Source organism: Phodopus roborovskii, unplaced genomic scaffold (assembly GCF_943737965.1).
Source record: "Phodopus roborovskii unplaced genomic scaffold, PHOROB, whole genome shotgun sequence".
In the NCBI taxonomy this organism is placed as follows: Eukaryota; Metazoa; Chordata; class Mammalia; order Rodentia; family Cricetidae; genus Phodopus; species Phodopus roborovskii.
This window is the reverse complement of record NW_026126540.1, coordinates 23,212,032-23,237,050: the sequence shown is the minus strand read 5'-3', so window position 1 is coordinate 23,237,050 and position 25,019 is coordinate 23,212,032. Positions and strand designations below refer to the sequence as shown.

The window sequence follows — 25,019 nt, the reverse complement described above, 5'->3', positions numbered from 1 at the left end:
TGACCACAGAGGACTGCTAATAGGAAGTGCAACGCTTTAACTAAGGACTGCCCGTATTACACAAGAAAGATGCTTTTTTTTTAATGTGTTGATGCAGCAAAGTGGACTGAATCCCAGTGCCCAATTTTTTCAACTTAAAAATGTAAACACTCCCTTGTAGCTATTTCTCCAGAGAGTGCTACTTCTTAACATCATCCCAACTTCAGTGGATGTTCACAATTTTAATTAAAAATTTATCAAATGTAATTATTTGTGTGCATGTGTGTATACGTGTGTGTGTGTGAATGTATGCATGTGCACACACTCACACACCATGGTACACATGTGGAGGTCAGAGAACAACCTAAGAAGGCCAGTTCTCTCCTGCCCATGGCCGTGGGGTTTGAACTCAGGTTATCAGGCTTGGCAGTATGCCTTTAGCCCTGCACGTTCTGATTTCTTTTAGATAATTCATTGTCTGGATATAACTAGGGAGTGTTTGCGAGATCTGGCCATGGTGCAGCTTGGTGTAACAGGTGAACTGACCCCGGTTAACTGTAGTGTGGGAGTTCGTGTTGTCCTGTGGAGAATCTCAGAGATGGTGGTGGGCAAGGGGCATGTGAGGAGAGGTGGGATGGAGTGAGAAACGTGGCGGCTGCCGTAGTGACTCCTGTGGGATCGGAATGAGGAGGACTCTTGTCTTCAGATGCCAAGACCGGAACCACTGACATCAAGACATCAATGGGAAACTTCAGTTCATTCTACCCAAGTCCTGTTCCCACGGAGGGGGAGAGGACCCTCGTCCAACAAGGCCAGACTTCCCCAAGGCACATAGGCAAGCAGAGGTCACAGGCTGACCAGGGGAGGGGTGTCTTGAGGGGTGAACACGTTCAAGTCATCAGCAGATTTGGACCCAAATCTGGACCCCAACTGCTCCACACCAGGCCTTCCCACTTCTCATTTCCAAGAAAGATTTCCAGCTGGAAAATCTTAGACGCTGGAAAAAAAACAAGTATCCCAAGGGGAAAAGGATGAGGTGTTCTTAGCTAAAGAGGCATAAAAGGAAATAAAACATAAATGAAAATGACAAATGGAGGAGGGTAGCCTGGAGCAGTTATGGTCAGCTTGGTTGCTGCAACACATTCCTCGGAAGAGTCAAACTGCCATCAACAGCTCTGAAACCAAGGTGTTTGAGGAGAGCCACATTGAACAGGACACTAAGCAGATACCTCACTGAGCCCTCCCTGAGATGCTCCCGAAGTCACTGGGTTTGAGCCACCTCCTTCATCAGCTTGAGACACCTCACCGGGACACTGCTGGGGAGAGCTCGCTGAAAGGCCTGTTTGTCCACAACCCACATCAGGGTGGCATCCAGCAGTGGGAAGGGACAAGGAACAGTCTCTGCCCCCCCCCCGCCCCCAAGCTCTCCCAGATAACAGAAGCAGAGCCAAAAGCGTCTCTTCCCTCCTGGGTGCTGGATATTAACAACACCGTAAAGTACCCTGAAAAATTCCTCATAGGAAGATGCTGCAACTCAAGGTAGATTTGTGTTAATGAGTGAACTCTCAAGTGCTCCAGGCCTATGCCAACAGTGTCAAGTTGTCCAGACAGTTATATGCCCTGCCTAATGGTGGATAATTATGCAGTTGCTGGATTGCCAAAGGAAAACAATGATTAAGGCCATTTGCAGCAGGCACACTAAATCCTTCCCTTTCCCTTCCTGTGCAGCCCTTGCCTTGGCCTTGTGGTGTCCATGGTAACCAAACAGGAAGCCCTACCTTTAGTCAAGGCCCTTGGAATAATAATCAGGAGATATACATCATGTTGGTGGGGGTAGCCTTAGCAATGTGAGCCCCTAGAAAGGAATGACTCAGCTGGAGAGTCACGTTGAATAGGAAAAAAAAAAAAAAAAAAAAAAAGGCACCAGGCTTCCCGAGTGAGTAGCATTTAATATGGGTAAAGACACTGACAATGAACAGAGAGAAAGTCTCATGCTGGAGCCACTGTGGGGGAAAGGCTTATATCCCTGGAGCCAGGCTTTATGCAAAGTGCTCCCAGGAAAGGCCTGTGCTGGAACTGTAATTCAGGAAGCAGTGTGGGGTCTCTCACCTGCTGGACCTTCCCACTTAGATCCTACTGCAATCCACAAGGAACACTGTGGGCCCACACAGAGCCCCAGGGTGCTGGAAGGTTGGGGGGCCAGGAATGACCATTGTCTAGGGAGAAGCAGTGTCGTGGGCCAGGGTTTTCTGTGCTTTTACCATGCTTTTGAGCAGAAGCCAGGAGATGGGAAGCCAGGGACCCAGGGAAACAGTGGGCCTGGGCAGCTTCTTGGATGGAGCACAGCTCCATGCTGAGAGGGAGAATGGCTGGTATTTAAAAATAACAGAGGCCCGTCCACCCCTTGGCAGTGAGGCTCTGAGCCCTGCCTGATCACTGGGGTGTGGCCGAAGCCCACTCCGGGAGTCTTAGAAGGAAAGCTGCAGCCTTCAGGTGGCATTTCACTCCTTTCTGGTAGGAAGACTCTTTGCCTGGTTTCCTGGTGACAGTTGGAGTTGTGCCAGACAGACTCCTACTGAACGATGGGAGGTGTTTGTTCTAAAGCCTTACACTTACCATGATTTATCCCAGCCTGGCGCTATGCCTCTGTCACTACCGGCTGTTTCAAGGCTGCCTGCTCACACGGACCTGCCCTGCATGGGAGTTGGAAAGAACAGGAGGCTGTGGCCAGCCATCCACTGCCCTGAGGTCGCCTCTGCTCCTACTGGCCGGCTGGCTCCTGCCCACCAACATTAGCTCTGATGGCCACCATACGGAGGAGAAAGAGGGACAGTCTCCCCTTCCTTGATGGAGTTCCCTGGAGCCTTCCCTTCGGCAGACACAGGTCCCTGCCTCAAGGAAAGAGCTGTCCTGTTTCCTGGGAGCAGTGAGAAGGGGGCTGGAATGTAAGAACCCCAAAAGGAGGGAGTCACAGCAGGCTGCAGAGATGGGAAAGCTGGGGGCTAATCGATGAGGACCTGGTGTCAGGCCTCAAGCATCCTATCTGCCCCATCACTCCAGCACCAACCTCACCACCCTGGACGGGCTGTGTGCCCGTTCTTCCGAGGGCATTCCTTTTCTGAGAAGAGGGTGCCACCTGGGCCAAAAGAAGGAAGTCTGGCATTGGTTCTAAGACTCCACATAGGACATCAAGGGGGACACTGCCTATCCCTCCCTCCAAAGCATCCCCCAACCCCAGTTGCTTCAAAAGTAGTGACATCTATGGGTACAGCTCTTACGGTTTACCCCAAACCTTGGCATCCGTTATTTCTCTGGGTTCCGAGCCAGTGAGGAGGGCAGTCGGATGTCTAGCTTTACTTCACTCAGGAGAGTGCACACTCCACAGGCGACACCTGAGTGCCTGGCACAGAGGCCACAGCAAGGGTATTGTGAAAATTCAGATCCTGTACCTAACTTGTATACCACATCCCTCCCACAAGCTGCCCTCAGCCCCAGGGAAAGGAGGGGGCTTGTGTGTCCCAGAGCCCTTGGATCCTGAAGCATCTGGCTGAGGGTGGGAAGATATAGACCTCGGTGCTGGGTGCCTAGGGACTTGGTACTCAGAGTCAGTGCTCCAATGTGCAAGCATGGAAGACAAAGCCCGGGAAAGTCAAGAGTTGGCCCACAGCCATGTGGGCAAACCAGGACTCAAGCCAGCAGCCAACTCCATCCAGGACACAGGTCCCTCAGCATGCTCCATGTTCTATTTCTGAGGTCCTGCTAAACTTGATCAGAAATGATCTGTGGAACCTGGGACAGAGGAAGGAGCGTGGTAAACTACAAGCCTGGTGTTCCCTAATAGGGAACAGAGGGTCAGAGCAGCAACCAATCCTACTTGGAGGCGGGCTTTGAAAACTAGGTTTGCACAGTTCACATTTGCCTTTTGAGGTACAGGGGATAGGCATACAGTCTAGTGACTAGCACCCCTCACATCTCCCGATAGGACCCTCTGTGCTCCTGCAACAGCTTGAGGGTAGAGCCATGGGCACAGTACTCACCATGATGCCAGTGAGAAGACAGACACCTTTCCCACAGTATGTGTGGGGCACCATGTCCCCATAGCCAATGGAAAGGAAGGTGATGGAGATGAGCCACATGGCACCCAGAAAGTTACTAGTTACATCCTGCTGGTCGTGGTACCTGCCAAGGGAAGACAGGCATTAGTCTGTGAAGCCACTGCCAGGAGCAGAGGCCGGGGGGGGGCGGGGGAGCGATGGAGAGGGGGAGAAAACAGGATATTTGCTGAGGAAGATGCAATGGTGACAGTGTGACATTCTCGTTAGGCTCCTGACAGTTCCGAGCCCACCCAGGTCCTACCTGCAGCAGCTGAGTCCCCAAGGCACAATAGTTTGTTGTGATTGGCAATGCAGTGTATGTAGACTTCCTTTTACTATTGATAAGAAAGTTCGAATGAAATCAAGAAGGAATAAGACTTAAATTTTCCTTCTAAATTGACCTTCTAAATGCATGTGGGAATGATGAATCTGAAATCACGGGCTCTTGGTCAGGAGATCTCTCTCTCTCTCTCTCTCTCTCTCTCTCTCTCTCTCTCTCTCTCGCACACACACACACACACACACCCCACTTTCTTTAAGACAGTTGATGGGTCCCAAGACCAGCATCTCCTGTGTGTCTAGAGGGAGGCCACTGTGGTCTGGGCCTCTCTTGAAGCTGACTTCATGGGCAGGGCACTCTGGCGTGCTCACAGAAGCACAGCTTCCTTCTGACACGGACAAATATTTGCTACAGGACACAGCTGGAAATATAATATGTTCTCTGCCTGGAGGTGATTCCACCTATATTCCCTTCCTTTCCTCCAGGGAACTCAGCCCAGCCCAGGAGTTCTGCTTCTGAGTTTTGTTTTTGTTTTTTTCTTTTTTGTTGTTGTTGTTGTTGTTTTTTGTTTTTTGTTTTTTTCGGGGTCTCACTATATTGCCCTGGCTGTCCTGGAACTTGCCATGTAGATCAGGCTGACCTCAAATTCAGAGATCCACCTGCCTCTGCCTCTGCCTCTGCCTCTCCTCTGCCTCTGCCTCTGCCTCCTGAGTGCTGGGATTAAAGGCGTGGACCACCACATTCAGCTTAAAGGTGCCTGCTATTGTTCAAATGTGTTCCCTCCTACATCCAGATGTTGCTGTGAAGATTCCTCCCTCATGAATGGATGAGGATTTTACTTTATTATTGTTTTATTTTGTTTGATTATTGACAGAATGTTCTGAGCTACATGGTTCAGGCTGGCCTTGAACTCCTGATTGTCCTCCATCTCCCAAGTGACAGGATTACTGGCCCGTGATACTTCACCTGGCCCAGGAGAGGTTTGTGCATCAGTCTGCACGGTTTGTTCCAGTGCCTTCCACTTGTGAGGACACAGCCTTCCTTCCCTCTGGAGGATGCTGTAACAAGGTGAGCCCCGAGACACTAAACTAGTTGTCACCTTGACAGTGAACTTCCTGCCTCCAAAGCATCGGAACTAGCCTTTTCTTCTTCATAAATTACCCGGTCTGTGGTGCTCCCTGACAGTAACACTTCAGGCTGAGATACAGAGGGGTGGAACTTCAGCTCTCCAGGAAGGCCTGGGAAAGAGCCTCAAATTCTGCATACAGGGGAGAGGAGAGATGGCGAGAAAGGAAGAGCCTTTCTCAGAGGTCATCCTCCTGGACCAGTGTGAGTAGCATACAATGTGACCCTACTCCTGATAAATCTCATGGCCAACCTCTCAGAAGCCACCACGTGGGGAACAGAGCCTGGGCCAGGGAAATCAAGACGTTTGGGTGGAGGGGACAGCTGTTTCAGAATATTGTAACCAAGGAGACTGATGCATGGCTATGCTCATTGGGACCTCCATGCACAACAGTCTGGAACCCCCTCCCCCCCTCAGGGACCATCCAGCATTGTCTACCAGGTGAGGTGTGCAGGGGCTTCTGCAACACAGGCACATCTGGAGACACACATGAAGGAAGTTAGTCCCTGGGAAGCATCTACGCTGGAGAACACCAAAGCACGGTATGAAGGATGCCATTTGTTGAGCATCTGTGGTATGATTGAAGCTCTGGATGTAGTGCTCTGTTCCTTACAGCACCCTTTGAAGTGTCTGAGGGGAAAGCAGCTAGAAACACAGAGACATTGAGTGACTTGTCTGAAGACACACAGGAAGTAACAGAAGCAAAGTCCATTTGTTTTTGCTGCTCCGCTACGTACCAGAGAAGCAAAAGTTACAGGCACGTGTCCTAGACAGTGAGAGAAAGTGTCCATGAGAGCAGCGACCTGGGCTTCAGCAGCAGACAATGAGATGGCTTGGGAGACCAGTGCTCAGAAGAGGTTAGAAGTTCTATGGGCAGATGTTTGTATTTGATATCAGAGAGTGGAGGTCATTCTGGGTTCCCTAGTAGAGGAAATACAGCAATGCAAGACTGTGTGAGAAGGCCTGGGGTAAGCAGGATGCTTGAAAAGATGGAGCCAAGGAAGCCATCTGAGGGGGAGATGTGCACAGCTGGGATCCAGATGGCTGCGCTGCCTACTGCCCACAAGTCCAGTACCAAGTCATCAACCGGTGGCTGTCTTCATGCTGCCTGTACAAGGGTGTCGACACCTGGCACTTCTGGGGACAGTTGAAGATAGCCTTAATTGCTCTGTCACCCCTGATTTAAAACAGTCTGCCTCTAGTTCCCAGCCATGCTCTGCTTCGCTCCTAGGACCCTGGTCGGCTGATGGCTCCAGGTGGCTTATTCCACTCCCCTGGTCATCCTGGAGAAGCCCAGGTTTAGTTAGCATCTCGCTCTTCACTCCAGGACCAAACTTACGCCTGCGCCACTGTGCCACACTCACCCAAAACATCTTGAACAGCTATGCCTTATTTGTACAAACAAGATATCACCACATGCCCCCCTTTTTGTCTAAAAATAAAACGTTATAACTAATATGTGAAAAATTATATATAATAATGCAATAACTAAATACAGGTAATAAGTACCAACAATGTCTAGTCCATTAGCATTTGACAAATTCAGAGAAAATATTCCATTATCTATCCTATTTTGGTGCGTCCAAAATCTTGTACCTAATTTGCTTTCTATTCTAATATGCATTATCAAATTATCTTTTAATGTCTCTCAACCTTTTACACTTTACACATCTTTAGTGAGCTTTCTGAGTCCGGTAAACAGTGAAAACAATAACTATATTATTTAGTCTTCAAATCCCTCAGAGACCTAAGAAGGAATTAATATTAACTGAGTAAACAAGAAATGCAAGCAAGCAACTTCCAGAAAATGTGACAAAAACAGCTGGCTTCCTGGACAGTCACCCAGGTTTCCTCTGCAATGCTGGGGCATCCATCTTCAGCCTATAGGACTAGCATATCTTACATTTCTGTGAAGCAGGATAATCTGAAGGACTGTCCCACCTTGTCTTGGCAAGGTTTGCAGTCACTACTTTTGGTGTCCTGTTTATCCAATTTGGACAGCACACTGTCATCAGTTGAGGCAAGCACACTTTCTTGTCCAGTGGCTTACCTTTTTAAGAAAGTAAACTCCATGTGGAGTTTCTTCAATGTCCTGCTTGCCTGTCCTACTAGGCCCTTGGCCGGCAGGCCCTTCCTGCATATTGGGAGATGATAGACCCTGGCTCCAGACTCTGGGATTGATGATGTAGCAAGACTCAGTGGTCATGTGAAGGACACAGAAGACTAATAGAGCCCACACAAAGAACCAGCAGTACAGACACACATGTTGCAGGGCCACACCAGTGTGACTAGTTAGGAAGAGCATTTTCTGGAAAGTGATCTTGGGTCGGGTCTGAGGGCACTGAGGTTCAGTCAGGAGGGGTGAGGGTGTCAGGGTATGGGCCAATGCCAGCTCCATGGCTGTGGACAAGTGACTTCAATCCCTCTGTGACTCAGTTTCCTTATCTGCTAATGGGAAGACTTAAATAACTCACAGGCAACGGCAACACAGTGCAAGTATGTAGCCCAGAGTAAGTGCTCACCACATATCAGCAGAAACTGCTTGTACAGGGAAGGGCAGAAACAGAAAAGGCAGGAGTTATGACATCGGAGGAAAGAGTCCCAGTGGGTGTATGGAGGCATTCACAGGACTGTCTTGAAGTCTAGGCTGAAGTACCTGACACTGGAACAGGAGAATCAGAAGACACAAGACCCTTGTCATCTGAGCATGCGGGGCCCACAAACCTACAGAGGTCAGGCCCCAGGCAGGGAAGCATGTCTGCTTCTACAGAAGCAATGGGGAGCCTTGAATGCCAGCCAGGTGACCAGGATTAGTGTGTGACATGTGTAGTAATTAGTATAGCATTGCTTCACTGTGCGTGGGAGCTCCTCAGTCCTTTCCTGTAAGTCTTGCAGCTTGAGCTAGTGTTCTTGAGCCTCTGGTTGTCCTCAGCATCACATCATCTAATTAATGCATGCGTGAATTTTGGGGTACAGAGATTAGAGATCAAAGAGAATTACATACAAGGCAAGCCAGGTGTAGTGGTGCATGGCTTTAATCTCAGCACTTGGAATGCAGAAGCAAACAGATCTCTGTGAGCTGGAGGAAAGCCTGGTCTACAGAGTGACTTGCAGAATAGCCAGAGCTAGATATGGAGACTTTGTCTTAAACACAAAACAAAACATTTAAAAGATGATTTTTTTTTAAAAAAATTCTTGTAGGTTTCTTTTTCACTCAGCATATAAATATGCTGTGGGAGGGGCCAACACTGATTGCCCTGGCCCTGCTCCTAGGAGCCAGTCAGGCTCTGCTATGGCGTAAGCAATGATGCAGATGAGACCCACATGCAACTCACCAAGCAGGAAGTGATGATCGAGCAATCAGCTGGTGATTCAGGACTGTGGGAGGGAAAAGCACCGCTCCAAGCCTATTCACAGTTTTAAGTCGCTTACACATGTCACACATCCACGTACTAACCTCATGCTATTTTTTGCAATAGAGAATTTTGGGGAAGAAATAGTTTCATGTTTTTATTTAAGGGCTGAGGGTGAAGTTTTTCTTTGAACTCAGGAGTAATTACTGTAATTGTTAATTTTCCAACAGGGTGAACCAGGGTTTTCTTTCTTTTCTTTTCTACTTAGTATTACAAAATAAATAAGTGATAGGAAAAAGTATGGCTGGAGAGATGTCTCATTAAACATACACGCCTACCTTTGCTCTACAAATCTCTTACAACTAAGTTTGTAGTTCCTCACTTTTAAAGATAAGCAAGCAAATAGGAACCTCAAGACACCTGAAGACAGAAGGCCTCTAACACAAAAAGACAGGTCAAATAGTCACTTAGAAGAAAAGGAATCAGGATTAAAGATCATTCTCAGAGAAGAACTCTTGGGCAGGGCTGGTGAGGGGTGGGGAGGGAATTTATAATTAACATTGCAAGAGAGATCAAATAAGACATTGTACCTAGGAGGCAAGAATTGAGGGAGGGGAAACTGTGGTCAAGATGTATGTATTGTATGAGAGAAGAATCTATTTTCAATAAAAAAAAAAAAAAATGGTTTCTCTACCAGGAAAAGCCAATTGAATAGAGCAGGAAGAAAAATTGAGTGGGTCTCCCAAATGGCAGAAAACTCAGAGAAAGAAAATGAACATAAAGTATGAGAAAATTGGTAAATCTGTCTACTGAGCCAGAGGATAGTAGTGGTGGGGGAGGGAGGTCATCATTGAAGAAGTCACATCCAAAAAATCGCCAGAACCGAGGGGCTACACTTCTGCTAAAGTCCCTGGCACAATGCACATCGCTGTGAAAGTTCCCAATGCCATCGGGAAGGAATGAGATCCTGCAGGGCTCTGTGCCCCGGGGGGCAGTAGGAGAAAAGGAGGCGAAAGGCAAACTCAGAAATCACAAATTATAATGACTTGTTGTAAGATAATCTTTTTCTACACTGTGAAGATGTGTCTTGGTTTAATAAAGAATTGAATGGCCAATAGCTAGGCTGGAAGAGGTCAGGCGGGACTTTTGGGGAAAGAGAGGAATTCTGTATGAATCTAGGCCAGTGAGACACTGAAGAAATTGAACGTGTGGTACAGAGTAAAGGAAGCTGAGCCACATAAAAGGAACATAGATTACTAGATATGAGTTAATTTAAGTTATAAGAACTAGTTTGGAACAAGCTGAAGCTAAGGTTGAGTTTTCATAATTAATAATAAGTCTCCATGTCATTATTTGTGAGCTGGTGTCACAAAGAAAAATCTGACTACAATGACTTTTGACTTTTCCCCAGAAACATTGGAAATTAGGAGGACAGATACAGCTGTCAAAATTCTAAAGGAAAATGAGGCTGGAGAGATGGCTCAGTGGTTAGGAGCACTAGTTGCTCTTGTAGAGAACCCAGGTTCAGTTCCCAGTACCTATATGGTGGCTCACTGCCATCTGTAACTCCAGGTTCAGGGGATCCCATCCCCTCTTCTGGCCTCCACAGGCATCACATAGTGCACAGACATACATTCAGGCAAAACATTTGCACACATAAAATAAAATAAAAAACAAAACAACAACAATAACAAAAAAAAAAATTGAAAGGAAAAGAATATTGGTCAAGGGATCCCAGAATCCCAAATCCACCTGTGATGATCAGAATGAGAATGGGCACATTTGAATACTTGGTTCCCAGTTGGCAGAACTTTTGGGGGAAGATTAGGGGTGTCCTGGATGGTTGTGTATCAACTTGGTGCAAGCTGGAGTCATCAGAGAAGAGAGAGGCTCAAAAGGGATCCCTTCCATGGGCTCAGGCTGTAGGTAAGCCTGAGGGGCATCTTGTTAATTAATGATTGATGGGGAGGGCTCAGCCCACTGTGGATGTTGCCATTCCTGGGCTGGTGGTCCTGGATTCTATAAGAAAGCAGGCTGAGCAAGTCATGTGAAACAGCCAGCAAGCAGTGCCCCTCCATGGCCTCTGCATCTGCTCCTGCCTCCAGGCTCCTGCCCTGTTTGAGCTCCTGATGATGAACATTGATGTAGAAGTGTAAGCCAGATAAACCCTTTCCTCCCCAAGTTGCTTTGGTCATGGTGTTCCATCACAGCAATAGTAAGCCTAACTAGGATGTGAGCTGTGGCCTTGTTAGAAGTGTATCAGGGGCAGGGTTTGAGGTTTCAAAAGCCTCATTTCCAGTTAGCTCTCTCTGCCCTGTGACTGTGTCTCAAGATGTGAGCTCCAGGCTACTGGTCCAGTGCCATGCCTGTCTGCCTGCTGCCATGATCTCTACTATGACGGCCATGGATCCTCTGAAACTGTGAGCCCCAAAACCCTCCTTCTGCTAGAAGTTGCCCAGCTCAGGATGCCTTATAACAGCAATAGAAAAGTATCAGGGACAGTAGCAAAGCACTGGTTGAGTCTGAAAGTGAGAGAGTGTGAAGCACATTTTCCCATTCACAAGGCTCTGTGAGGTTGGTTTTCCCCAAGAAGCCATAATGGACATCTTAGTTAGGGTTCTTATAGCTGTGATGAAACATCATGGCCAAAAGCAACTTGGGGAGGAAGGGGTTTATTTCATTCACAGTTCCACATCACTGTTTATCATCAAGAGCAGTGACAGCAGGAACTCAAACAGGGCAGGAACCTGGAGGCAGGAACTGATGCAGAGGCCATGGAGGATGCTGCATACTGGCTTGTTCCTCATGACCTGTTCAGTCTGCTTTCTTATAGTACCTGGGACCACCACCTACAATGGACTGGGACCTCTGCCATAAATCAGCAATTAAAACAAACAAACAAACAAAAAACACCACAGCCAGATCTGATGGAGGCATTTTCTTTTTTAATTGAGGTTCCCTCCCATGAGATGGCTTTAGTCTGCATCAAACTGACATAAAACTAGCCATCACAGTGGGGTTGGGTTCTCCAAAGCCAAGGGTAAAGAAGACTGGGGTTAGAGAAGGCTGTCCCACAGAAGAGGAAAGGCCAGGACACCATGATGCTGTGGAAGACAAGTCTAAAGGTGGGAGGCTCTGGGACCAGTCTCAGAAAGATAATTTTAAAGGCCTGAGAAACTTGAACTTCCCCAAAAGAGGTTCAGACAAATGGCAAGGCTTGGAATTTAACTAGTGACGAGTACATAGAAAACTGAGCAAATGAAGAAAAATGATAATTAGCAACTCTAGAGGAAATGAAAACTTCTGCAGAATAAGGAAAATGATAAAATTTTACTATAGGATCCAACTATGAATAGAGTCAAATTAGTCTCAAGTAAGTGATATAAACATTGATTTCTGGTTTAGGCAAAATAAGATGACGTTATTATAAAAGGACTGGGGACAGGGAGAGCTGAGGGGATCTTTGCTTCCCACCCTGGAAGTGAACAGATAATGTTGGAAAAATGAAGCTACCAAAAGTGCACAGTCCAAGCATGACTTTCCGGGACCTGGAGGAAACTGCTAAGTCTGTCAGCAGAACCATGGGAGTCAGACACCTTCAGAAATGGATAAGTGGAGAGAGGCAGGGGTGTGTGGCAAACACTACAGGACCACAGACTGTGAAGGCTCTGCAGGAAGCCAGGTCTCAGGCACATGCCTGCAATCAGCACCCAAGAGTCTGAGGCAGAAGGATTGCAATGAGTTCAGAGGCCAGCCTGGGCTACCCGGCAAGATAATTACATAAAAACAAACAAACAAAACCCCAATCAGATTATCTAAAAAAAAAAACAAACAAAAACAAAACAAAAAAACTAAAATAAATATGCAAGCAGCTAAATAAGTAAATATTAAAAGTTTTTGTAGACATACATATCAAATATAAAAGCAAACCAAAGAGCTGGGGATGGAGCTCAGTTGATTGAGTGCTTGCCTGTTCCGGTGGCTTCACTGAGAATGCCTCCCATAGGTTCCTGTACTGGAATGCTTGGTGCTGGGTTGGTGGAATTGTTTTGGGAAGGGTTAGGAGGTGTGGCCTCATTGGAGAAGTATATTCCTGGAGGTGGACTTTGCCGGTTCAAAAGCCCACAGCAGGCCCAGTCATTCTCTCTCTGCCCCTAACTTGTAGTTAATATGTAAGCTGTCTGCCCCTGTGCAGGTGCAATGGCTTCCTGCCTGCTGCCATGGCCCCTGCCTAGATGGGAATAGACTTCTGAAATCCATTACATGGTTTCTTTTAAGCCACCCATTAAATAGTTTCTTTTGTAAGTTTCCTTGGTCTTGGTGTCTCTCTGTAGCAAAAGGACAATAACTTAGACACCCAACACACATAAAGTCCTGGCCTTGATACCTAGCACTGACATAACTGGACCGTGGTACACACCTGTAGGTCCTGGTCCTTGGGACTGAAGCTACTTGGTAAGTTCAAGGTCTGTCTAGGCTAGAATCCTGGTCTCAAAAGCAAACAACAACAACAAAAATCTCAAGGTGAAGAAAAATACATGTAATGATTGTTAGAGGTAAGATACTTACTGTCCACCATCAACTTAACAGGGTTTAGAATCATCCAGGAACCACTGTAGTTTGTGTGTTTGAGGACCTGTTCTGAGATATTTAATTTATAAGACCACCCTGAATACAAGAGCACTACCTCATGGGCTGGGGTCCTAGATGGGAACCGGGAGAAAGTGCCGGAGTTCATGTCTCTGCATCCTGCCGGTGGATACAATGTGACTGGCAGTCTCATGACATTCTTGCTATGCTTTCCTGACCTCAGTGGACTATGTTCCTAAGCTGTAAGCCAGAATAAAGCTTTCCCCACTGAAGCTTCCTTAGCTAGGCATTTTTTTTTCTTTTTGTTGCAGGAATAAGAAAAGTAACCAATACACAACACACAAATACATACACAAAATATAGCAAGAAAATAGACACCCAGGAAGGACCATCCAACCCCAAGCCATCACGCCCTCCAGTGTGTTCCCACAACTGTCCATCACCACTTCCCACTAGTGATCATTGTCTTGGACTCTGTGTTTCTCTCTTCTCCTTTTCTTGACAGTGAGGTTCATCTCAGTTTGGGCTGTATCTTCTGAAAAAGCTGCTAGATACTTTGTAGTCCTGGCCCTTGAATGTGGGTTGAACTAGTAATTGGCTTCTAAAGCATACAACGTAGCAGAAGTGACAGAAGCTCTCATCAGAAGTTAGATTGTCAATGCATGGTGTTTCTGTCACCTATTCTCTCTGGCATTGAAGCAAGCTAGTGGGAAGCCCCCACTACCACCATGGTGAGGGTTCACCCTGTGCCACCAAGCACAGGAAGGAGCTTGGATGCTTAAACACTGGAAGAGAAAGGTCCTAACTTCATGAGACATCTTGGGCCAAAGTACCCACTGAAGGTGCCTTGGATTTCCGACCCTTGGAGATGACAATCATGTGTTTATTTATTTTATTGGGGGGCTCGTGTCACAGCCTGCATATGGAGGTCAGAGAAAACGTGTGGAAGAAGATTCCCTCCTTTTATCACGTGGATCAGAGCTGGAACTCAGATCATCAGGCTTGGTGACAGGCCTGCCCAGCCCCATTGCTGGCACTCAAGCATCTTTAATGGAAGTGCCGGACTTCACCAAAGTTGCATTTCTCCATTTTCATTACCCTTAGTGCTTTGTGTGATGTCTATGGAACCCCTCCCTCCCTGAGATTGGGACTCTGCAGTTCATCTGAACCTGGTTTTCCTCCCCCTGACTTTCCGTGCTTCCTCCATGTGGAAGTAGTTCTATTTCTGAGTTCTTCATACTATTCCATTGACCTATTAACCCTACAGTTACATAATAGTTCTCTTTGTAGCCTTTTCTGGGTACCACCTCCAGACCTATCATGTAGTAGGTGCTCACTAACCACTAAACATCTGTGGCATGAGTATGGCTGCTCCTGCGCCAGCCTGAATGCAATGGTAGCTCGAGTCATCCAGTGGAGCATGCTAGAATGACTCCAGCCGTTGTCTTCAGCAGATTGACTTTTGTCAAAGTGGCTGCCAAATTCCTCAAGCTTGAAGTTGGTTTATTAATAAGAACTCAGCTTCTTGTCACTGGCTGTGACCTGTTCCAGAAGAGGGTGATGGGAATGAAGCCCAAACAAAGAGAATACAGCTCTTCCTTTGTCTCCAAAGGAGTTTGGACACTTGTGTAAAATACACCCTTCATAGGAGAGCTTTCCCATATGGATCTGAATGATGCGCTGGTTCCAGCCATTTGTCTGGGGTTGGTTTGTTTGTTGGAATGTCGCAAGAATCAAGCCAGGAAGGCCTTGTGCAGAACTCCCTCCAAATGGATGACTGCCCTCAACTTGTATTCCACGCTCAGATTCTCATAGTGCGACACTGCAGTGAGCTGGGGTCCTCCTGCTCAGATCTCCAGTGAAGAACTCAACAGCATGCTTCTGATCAGAGGTGGCCTTGCACCCCACTGATCTGCTCTCCTAGGATCGTCTTGTCCTTGGCATCTTCAGCAGTTTGCTCTCCTCCTTTCCCTCCTTGACCCTCTTCCTCCTCTGGCTTCCTCTGTGTCATAAGCTTGCCTTGTGCACACACCTCTCAGTTCCATCATGTCTACCTTTGTCTTCATTGATCCCCTCTAACTGATCCCAGGAGACACAGATCAAACTCCCCTGGTGGCCGGAGCTCTTCCCTTAACTCCCACACCAAACAGCACCCTCACGATCCAGCTGTGGCTCTGGCCCACACCACACAGAATCTTCACTATACAGCTGTTGGCCTGGCCCTGCTGCCGGAAGGCCCCAGCCTGTTTTGTGTCGGTGTGAAACACAGGGCCCAGGACCAGGCCCCAAATTCTTGGTCCTTCCCCCATAGTACATGCAGTACACTGCCCCCAGTTTCCTAGTGAAAGGGGACAGCAGCTCGCAGAGCTCCTTCTCTGGGAATGAGAACAACGCCTGACACAGGGCTAACTTTGCATGGTCAGCTGCCGTGCCATGGCAGTCTTTAGGGTGTGATGTGCTTTGGCAGAACTGGAGGAAAACCCAAAGACTGTCCTTCACACCCTAGTGGCTTTGTGACCTTGAACAAATGCTACCCCTGTGCCGTCTTCAGGGAATCAGGTTTATTCCAGCCCTGCCTGTCTTACCAGAATGTGGAAGAGAGACCAGCCTCTGTGCACGACACAGATAGAGGCATGTGACTGCCTATGCAAGAGCCTCCCCCCTGGGGCTCTGTCCTAGTGGCAAGGACAGCAGCATAGGACACAGAGGGAGAGCAGGCGTTAGACACTGCTGTTCAGGAAAGCCTAGCTTTTTTATCTGCCAGGTCTCTCTGACTTCTGTGTGGGCCATTGCCCCTTCTCCATCTCCCCTGGATCCATCAAATCTTGTCGGCTTCACCTTAAAGAGAGTGTCGGCATATGAGCAGTTGTCTTCTCATTGAGTAGAGTCTTGTCCCTTCACATGGACTTGAAGGTGCTGGCTCATGGGCCTCTCTGTTTCTGCTTGCATACCCACCCCTTGCACCACCATGGTTCTGCTACAGCTGGGAAATGGCCCATCAAAGAGCATGACAAACACTCCCGGGTCCTTCAGAGCAAAAGCCAGTCCTTCCGAGTGCCTAACGACCACCGATCCACACCCACGGGATCTCTTTGCCATGAGCCTCCTGTTTCCTCCTCTGACATCTGCTCAGCAACTCAACAGCATAGCTTTATTCCCATCTCCTGGCTTTCCTACTTGTTACTCCTGCTCGGAAGCCTCCTCTGCCAGTCTACAGCAGTCTTTAGCTTACACGCTAGTGTCTTGGTGAGGCTCCTGGCCACCCTATTCCCACCTGCATTCCTGATGCACCTACCATGCCCCAGCTCCTGTCCTGGGTTCCCCACCCCACCCCTACCCCACGTGTCACACCACACAACATGATGCACATTTGCCTTTGTTGTTCCTATTTGTCAGGCTCCTTTACTGATGCATCCCTGCTCCTCAGTGAATGTTTCTTAAGCAAATGGATGGAAGAAGACAGGGGACAGCCCATTTCGCCACAGAGCCCCGGCACAAGCTGGCAAGACAAAGTCCGCAGAGTGAGGACTGCTGCCCCGATTTTACATGTAAGCAACAAAAAGCCCCCAAAGAGTGACTGATCAAACTAGCTTCTCCCATTAAGTGAGAGGACCGACAAGGCTGGGAATGACCTCTGTTTCCAGCCCAGACATAGCAGCTGCAGAGCAGGACAGCATGGGGACAGCCTCTGAGCCTGGCTGGGTCATCACTGGCTTGCCTCTGCCTAATGGCAAAGCTGTGTGTGTGTGTGTGTGTGTGTGTGTGTGAGAGAGAGAGAGAGAGAGAGAGAGACAGAGACAGAGACAGAGAGGCTGCTGCTAAAGGAGGCGTATCATAGAGTCCTTACCTCTGCCTTTGTCCAGGTCCCTACTTGGCTCTAATAATCAAGTGTCCTCAGCATGCCAGGGCCTGCCATCGCATCTGTTTCTCAAGGGCTTGTGAGCTTTGGCTCAAAGGCACCAGGGAAATGTGGGGAATATGGAAAGAGGTCACTGAAATTCAAAGTTAGCTGTAAAGTAAATACCTTAGGGACATCAGGGCTGTACCTGCTTATTCCCACCCAAAGACAGTTTCTTCTATAAACGTCTTCAAATGCCAAATAAAAGGCTGAACACAAGTGCTATAGACAAAGCGTCATGATGAGGTCAGAAAGCCACTCCCTGGTCCCTTCATACTTAAAGACAGGGTACTGTTTGCCCCGGCTCTTTCCAAGGCCTAGGAAGTAACAGCGTGTGCCTGGGAGGAGAAGAAGTGGCATCGGCAGAGTCCAGGGCCATCTGGGTGACACCAGCTGAACATCCCTGAATTTCTGGTTGCTTCCTCTCCCCTCAGCCCAGCCTCTGGTTCCTTTGTTTCGATCCCTTGCTAAGGGAAGCAGCATTTGAGGGAGGCCAGCTGCCATTCCCCCCCCCCACAGTCCATCTTCTCAGAGGGTGCTGTCCACCTCTTTGGATGGTTATTAAATCAAAAACCAGATGGCTCGTCTGGCAAAGCTTCCTCAAACTGCAATGTTTCTTCCTTCTTATTAAAAATATTTCCATGTTTTCTGATTGGGAAATGTTTAACAAGACATGTGGAAATGGAGAAAAGCTTTGCCTAGAAGGAGCACTTCCTGGGGAAGTGGCTTCCGGTGGGGTGTGCGCGGTGAAGAGGGCGTGGGCAGTGAAAGCGGCAGGGGGTCTCCCATGCCAGCCCTGGATGGCCACATCTAGCTGTGACAGGTGCTTGCCTGTCCACTCCCCACTCCAGGCTTTCCCTCTGACAGGAAGCGCGCCTTAGTTCTCCCGGGTTTGTGGGACCATCACATGAGAGATCACACACATCTCACACCTCGCTCTCTGCACACATGGCAGTCTCAGTCAATGAGAAAGAGTGAGTCTGGCTCCATGAAGCCAGACTCCAAACACCAACCTGACAAGAGCCATGTTTAATGAGATGAGCCGAGACGCATGGGATGAGAGACCTTCTTTAAAAACAGTGTGTTTATGAGAAGTCACCAAAATGATTGGCGTGTGAAGGCCCAGGTGAGGAGGGTGGTTCAGGGAAAGGATGAGGTGGGCTGAGGGCCAAGGAAGCTGTGCACACTCTCCCGAAATCACCAGCATGGGGTTTTAGAATGCAAGAAGGCACGGGGTGGGGGTGGAGGATGCTGGTAGCTGCTTCCCTTAACCATGCATCTTCCTCCCTCACCCTCTTCTTGCCGTCTCCTTTTTCTTGCTTTTCTCATTTGTCAATCTTCCCTTTCTTCTTTACCCCTCTCCTCTGTTTCCCTTTCACTTTCTCAGCCTCCTGGGAGCCCCACCTTCAGGGGAAGATCACCTATGCCCGTTCATTCTTGGAGGACAGAGTCATTGCTCATACATGCAAGGTACGATCAAAACGAGTCAGGACAAGTCCCCTGCTCCAGGGAGCCCGTGAGGAGTCAGGTCAGTAGAGCGTGGGTGTGGACAGCTGTACCAGGAGAGCTGTGGTCTGTTGGCATGACATATGGGGAGTGAGGCAGCGTGTAAATCAATAGATCTCTGATCCTGCTCTTAGAGTGGCTCTTTCTTTGGTGCCCAGGCCCTCTTCATGCCCACCAGCCCTTTCTCTCCTATATGTACACAGTGCCACCTTCTAGGACCCAGGTATTCTCTTGAGCTTGCTCGCCATCACTACATATCTAGTGAGCTGCCCTGTGGATTTGGTTCCATTCTCTTATGACACATCACTCCAGCAATCCCCTCACCAGGCGCCTTGCCTCACAGTCAGCCTATGCCTTCCTAGCTCCCTCTAAACTGCAGTCAAGGAACTCTGCCCAAGCACAGGCACCTTCTGCGCTCCAATTCAATGGTGGCTCCTACCTACTGGCCTCAAAGATGAAAAGGAAGGAGAAATGGCCTCCAGGGATTCATGGCACACATACCAGCACCATGGCTGAGGTGCCTGCCTCCGTCTGTGCTGGTTTCCAGCCTCCAGGCTCTCCTAGACTCTGAGAAGCAAGTTGGGACTCAGCTACCATAATAGAGATGACTTACACCCAAGGCACACGGGGAACAGAATCCAGGGATCTAGACAGCAGCCCTCCTTTGTCACCAGAAAAAAAAAAAAAAAAGAAAGAAAGAAAGAAAAGGAAAGGAAAGGAAAAAAAAAAGAAAGAAAAAGAAAAGAAAAACAGGCTGGGAACAGTGGCTTTGGCTAAGAGCTGAGGACTGTGTCCTTAGACTGAGACAGCGCCTCCCTCTCTGGCACTGAAGGAGGGAGGCCCAGATCATCTTCCTGATCCCCAGTGAGCAGCTGCGTCTTCTCTGTGTTGTGTTCTCACACTCCTGAATGCTGCTCACACTGGCCCTCCTGTCTGGAGCCCCTTTGAGCTGAGGACATCACCTTTGGACTGCCTTCCTGACCAAGTGCCCTCTGAGCTTGCCAACTCTCTGCCACTTCTCGACACAGGCCTTGCCACTCTGGTACTTTACCCAGCTCCTCAGGCAGGGCAGCAGAGCCAGGCAAACTGTTGACAAGGGCATGAATGGACCAGGTCTTTGGAAAAAATGACATTTCAAGTTTGTCTCGTTTCATTCCTCCATGGGCTTCTTCTGTCTTTGGTTCTCATTCTGCTCTGTCCCTGTCTGGGAGTTTTCTCTTTCCTGTTTGAGCCTTTCTTGACACCTGCCATTAGTGGCACAGTGTGACTTGTAGGCAAAGGGCCTTCTGAGGGCTGAGTTCTCATACACAGAGACACAAATAAAAGTATTTGAGATTCTTGGAAAATATTTCCTCTGTGATCTTAGAAATAGTCTATTTCTCATCTCATTATATTTCTGGAACTATCTCCATGAGTTAGGTAGGCCTGGATGGTAGCTTTATTCTAAGGAAGAACCACCATTGTCGTTGTTTATCAAGTGCTCACTTGGAGCCACACATGCCCAAACTCTACACACTCTCTGATATATGAGTACTCATCATTTCTTATTTCCTTATTGGAAACTCAGTTCCAGTAGATTAGAGGATGTATACAAAATGCAGCATTCGCTTAAGGGTGGAGGTACATGCCTGCAGTCCCAACACTCAGGAGGCCAGAGGATCAAGAGTTTGAGCATATCTGAGCTACATAGTAAGTTCAAAACCAGCTTGAGCTACACATCAAGATTTGATCTAAAATATCAAACAATGACAAAAACCTAGGGTTGGAGATAAACTTCAGAGGTAGAGCACTTGCCTAGCATACTTGAAGCCCTGAATTCGATCTTTGCCAAATAAGTAAAACATCGCCTGAGACTGAGTGGTTGTGCTGGGTGTAAGCTTGCGCTTGCCTGAGTCCACAGCCCTGTGTTTGGCCATTTTATGCCTTCAAGAAAACAAAGGCCCAGGGAAGTTGTGTGGAGAGGTTGCTGGGGATTTCCCCCTTTCTCACTTCTGAGCCGGATCTCTATGAAAAGGACTCTTGTAATTAAGAGCTAGGGTTGCCCTGTTCGGCAGAGTAGGTTATGTGCAGCTCCGGGTAAAGGACATTCACAAAGACTTCAATGGCGCCCCCTGGAGAGAACTGTTGCCTAGACACTGGTCAGAGATGGAGTCCTAAAGGGAAGAAGGGGGTTTTCTCCTCAGAGAATGAAAGCAGGCAGCCAGGCCAGCAAATTTCTCACCTAGACAGGGTTAGTGTGGGAGGGAGGTGGGGATCACTCTGTGGCCAAGGACAAATAGAAACAGGAGGAGTGGTACCCTGAAAAGAGCTTCCCGGCGCATGTACTCAAGGGAAAGGTGTGAAAGCTCTGGGTGGGAAGCTTCCCTGCTGTGGGAAGGTTGGGAAGTGGGTGCTGAGGAGGAACCTCAGAGGGGGGTGATTCTAGCTGGCTGAGTTTGCAGTCATTAGAAAGCTGTGGAGAGAGAAAGAGGTCATTTCAGAGGCATCTGGGCCAGGCCAAGGGCAGAGCTAGCCTTTACCCTCATCTAAGGCTGAGGTACAAGGCTCCCTGACCATCTATCTCCTTCTATAATGTGTCCATGGGTCTGGGCATCACATGTTTCTAAGCAAAGGATGGCCGAGTGTAGAATGTAGCAGGTTCTCAGGTCCACCCTTCCCGCTGCCAATTCCCTGAAACTTAAATGGCATGATTAACTGGAAGGTTCTGGAACACAACTCAGATGTGAAGCTCAGTGCTTGTGAAGAAAAGGGTGGAGACAGCCAGTCGCACCCAGCTTTTCCTCTCAAGAGGAGTTTCCTTGCTGGGTGGACTTTTAAATCCTCAAAGATGGCATGTCCCACTAGCTGTGAGAGCAGCCCCTAGAAGCAGGGCTCCTCGCTGACGCTCAGGTGATAACCTCCAGCCCCTTGACCACATGGGGTAAAGACTGCCAGCATTAGGAATCCCTTCCCCTGCCTCATGAACTGAGAGGTACTGGCTGGAGGAAAATGAGGGACAAGACAAAGGCAAGATGACCCAAGGAGCTTTGTATCAGCTGTGGGGCCTAGAGAGAAGGTGTGAAATCTGTCCCTGGATACCTATTGCTAGGGGCCTTGTGTCCTCATCTAGATGAAGGGCAGTCTGTGGCTGTGATCTTTGGAGCATTGTCTTGCTCTCACTCAGCAGCCGGCACTGGCGGGCAGGGCAGTAAGCATCTGTAGCACCCTTGGCCCTTAAAGACCATCTTTGAGAAAACAGATTCATGGGAGCCTTGTTTTCAAGGAGCTCATAATCACACTCAGGCTTGATGGCTTGGCGGCAGGGGCCTTTCACCACTGAGCTGTTCCCCTGGTCCCTGTTCCGGTTTTTCAACCACACTGTCACCTTCCTTGTCTTCCCTCCCACTCCCAGGGAACCTGAAGCTGGGCTGACTATGGCATCTGGGAAACAAGAATTCCAGAGTCCAGCTCAGGTGGGACCCTCAGGCTGGCCTTGCCTTAGACTTTGACTATGACCATTATCTAGGATCCATGGCAGGACAGTAGAGACGGCTCTGGTAGCAAAACCACTGAAGAGTAGAAGTTATGCAAGTCTGTCTGTCTGTCTGTCTGTCTGCCTGCCTGCCTGTCTGTCTTTCTGTCCCCCTCCTTTCCCTCCTTTTCATCACTCCAGAGAGAGACCACGGGATTCCTTGGTTCCAGTGTTCCTTGCCCCAGCTGTTTCAGAGGAAGCAGTCACGAAGAAAAAGGTGCTTGTAACATGTTGCTAGGCAACAAAAAAAAAATGTTGCCTGAAAACTACAGCCCACCTCTGACACTTCACAGGATTGGAGACCCTCAGATGAGAGCCAAGAGACAGGGAACAAAGGAGATGCAAAGCAGAGAGATGCTGGAGCTGGAGAACCCCAGGGAGAAGGGAGCCAGCTGACAGGTGTGCAGGGCAGCGGGCAGATGGAGGAAGAGCCCAGCCGGAAGCAATCGAGCTGGGCGGTAGCGCCCCTCAGAGCCACCTCTGTTTTGTTCCTGTCCTGTCTGCCCTAGCTGGGGATGAGGTTTCATTAAGGAAGATAATAGTGGTGATTCTTACTGAACAACATCCCGATTCTCCACTGGCTTGCAGAGAATCAGAATTACATTCCAAAGCAAGATGGCTTCAGCCACCATCCACACCAGACATCTATTTGCTTGTTGACCTAAGTACCCTGGGCTCCCTGAGTGTGGACCAGATCAACACACAGATACCACACCTGGCTGCCTGGGCAACCTGGGCCAGGTCAGAACCTGCCTTATGCACTTCCCCAAGAGGGAGGGTGACTCCCTTCACAGAGTGCGGGCAAATGACCAGGAAAACAGAAGGGCCAGGGAATACAGGGCAGCACCCTTGTCTCTTCTAGAGCCATCCCCAGCTCCTGAGAGGGCCGTGTTCCCGCAGACCTTGTGATATGGACCTGCCAGCAGCTATCAGAGACAACCTCAGGGTTTCCATCAGACAAGGGGAGGTGACCTGCAGTGAACAGTGATCACGTGACAAGTCAGTATGCCAGCAGAGCCTCCAGCCAGCACCAGCAAGCAATGGCTGTCTCCTCAGACTTTCAAGTCTGGCTGGGTCTCAGCACCCGCCCCCCTGTAGGGAACTTTGGCAAGCCAGTCCCAAAGTGGCAGGCAGAGAGTCTACAGTCTAACTTTGAAATAATGGACAGCCTCAAGATAGGCCTATTTCCTACATAAAATCCATAATTTAAATTATAAACAAGAGTAAAACACATTAAGAATGCTGCTAAGGAGAAACATGTCTGTTAAATTTGACAAAGTAATAATTAAAGGCTACTAGCTAGTCAGCCATAGCATCTATTTAACTCTGTAAGTTTGACAATATAGGTGTCAACCTTGCTGGGCTCGGTTGTGTTTTCTCACAAAGTCTATCCAGTCACACCCCGCCCCTCCCCAGAGAACAGTGGGCCGTTTCCATCTGTGTTCCCTTATGGGAAGTTGGTCTGCTCTGACTATTGTTGTTTTCTTTAAATCACATCGATCACAATTTTTTTTTGGGACACCAGACAGCATGCCCTCAAGAAATTGTAAAATAAGCAGTTGGCTCAAACTGCAAGCCAAACTCATTCCTCACATTATGCTCCCCCCCCCCTGCTCCCTCATCCTGGGCACAACCCATCTTAGCACCGCAGCCCAGTCCCCACGATCTTATCCACAGATGAGATTTCCATCATGCCTGCTCGCTCTGTGGGTCAGGAAAAGCAGAAAAGACGCCGGCTGCTTTGGGATCCCCAGCCTCTGGTGCCTTCCATTTCTTGCACCACACAAGGAGTAAGCAGGGTGTGCTCACTCCAGTCTGCAGACCAGGAACATGGGATCCAGTGAGGGAAAGGCCCAGGGGCTAGTCACGAGCCAGCCCCAGACATGGGCACTGAGCTGAGCATGCTCTGTGAGGCAATGGGCCCAGGCTTGCTTTCCCCCCTCCAACCCACCCACCTTTCATTTTCTCATTGCCTTCCTCTGTTCCTGTCACTTCTGTTTCTCCTTTCGGTTTCCTTCCCTCTCGTGTGTGTGTGTGTGTGTGTGTGTGTGTGTGTGTGTGTGTATACATGTATGTGTGGTATGCGCACACACGCGTATGCTCACACACATGCACGTGTTTGAACACGTGTGGGTGTGCTCACGCACATACGTGTGTGCATGCATGTGTGCATTCGTGTGTATGTGTGTGCAGGTGTATACATAGCATGGCACATTTGAAGGGTGGTTGGAGGACAACTCACTGGGCTTGGTTTTCAGTTCTTACCCTCTGCTATGCAGGGCATCAGGCTTGACAGCAAGCTAGCTCCCTGTCCACTGAGCCCTCAGTAGCCCTTTCCTGTTTCTTTTGTTTTTAAAGACAGGAGTCATACTATACAGTCCAGGCTGGCTGAAATCCACAATCCCCCTGCCTTTGCCTCCCAGACCTTGTGGTGCCACATACAGCCAGTACCACTATGGCAGCTTGGGCCCAGGCCGTCTCACCCTAGTGAGATGTTTTTCACTGTAAGCAATAAAGCTTCCGGGAGATGTGAGGGGTTATTGCAGTCACTGCAAGAACTCAGCTAGTTTATCATGGCTACTGGGCTTGGGCAGTGGAAGCTGGCAGACTCTAAATTACAGAATATGAATTGATCTTCTGTTGGGAACACCAAAGGCTTCTGAAAGGTGGTAGAGTGTAGTA

The 25,019-nt window shown here is 48.7% G+C and overlaps 1 protein-coding gene across 2 annotated transcripts in view; it reads right to left on the bottom strand.

The window, feature by feature from the left end:
* The window catches only part of Kcnn3 (potassium calcium-activated channel subfamily N member 3), a 139,380-nt gene that overhangs the window by 16,392 nt on the left and 97,969 nt on the right, over positions 1 to 25,019 (bottom strand). For both annotated transcript variants that reach the window (XM_051198932.1, XM_051198933.1), the window contains one exon: positions 4,017 to 4,158. In XM_051198932.1, coding sequence (XP_051054889.1) covers positions 4,017 to 4,158 — 142 coding nt within the window. The remainder of the gene's footprint in view (positions 1 to 4,016; positions 4,159 to 25,019) is intronic.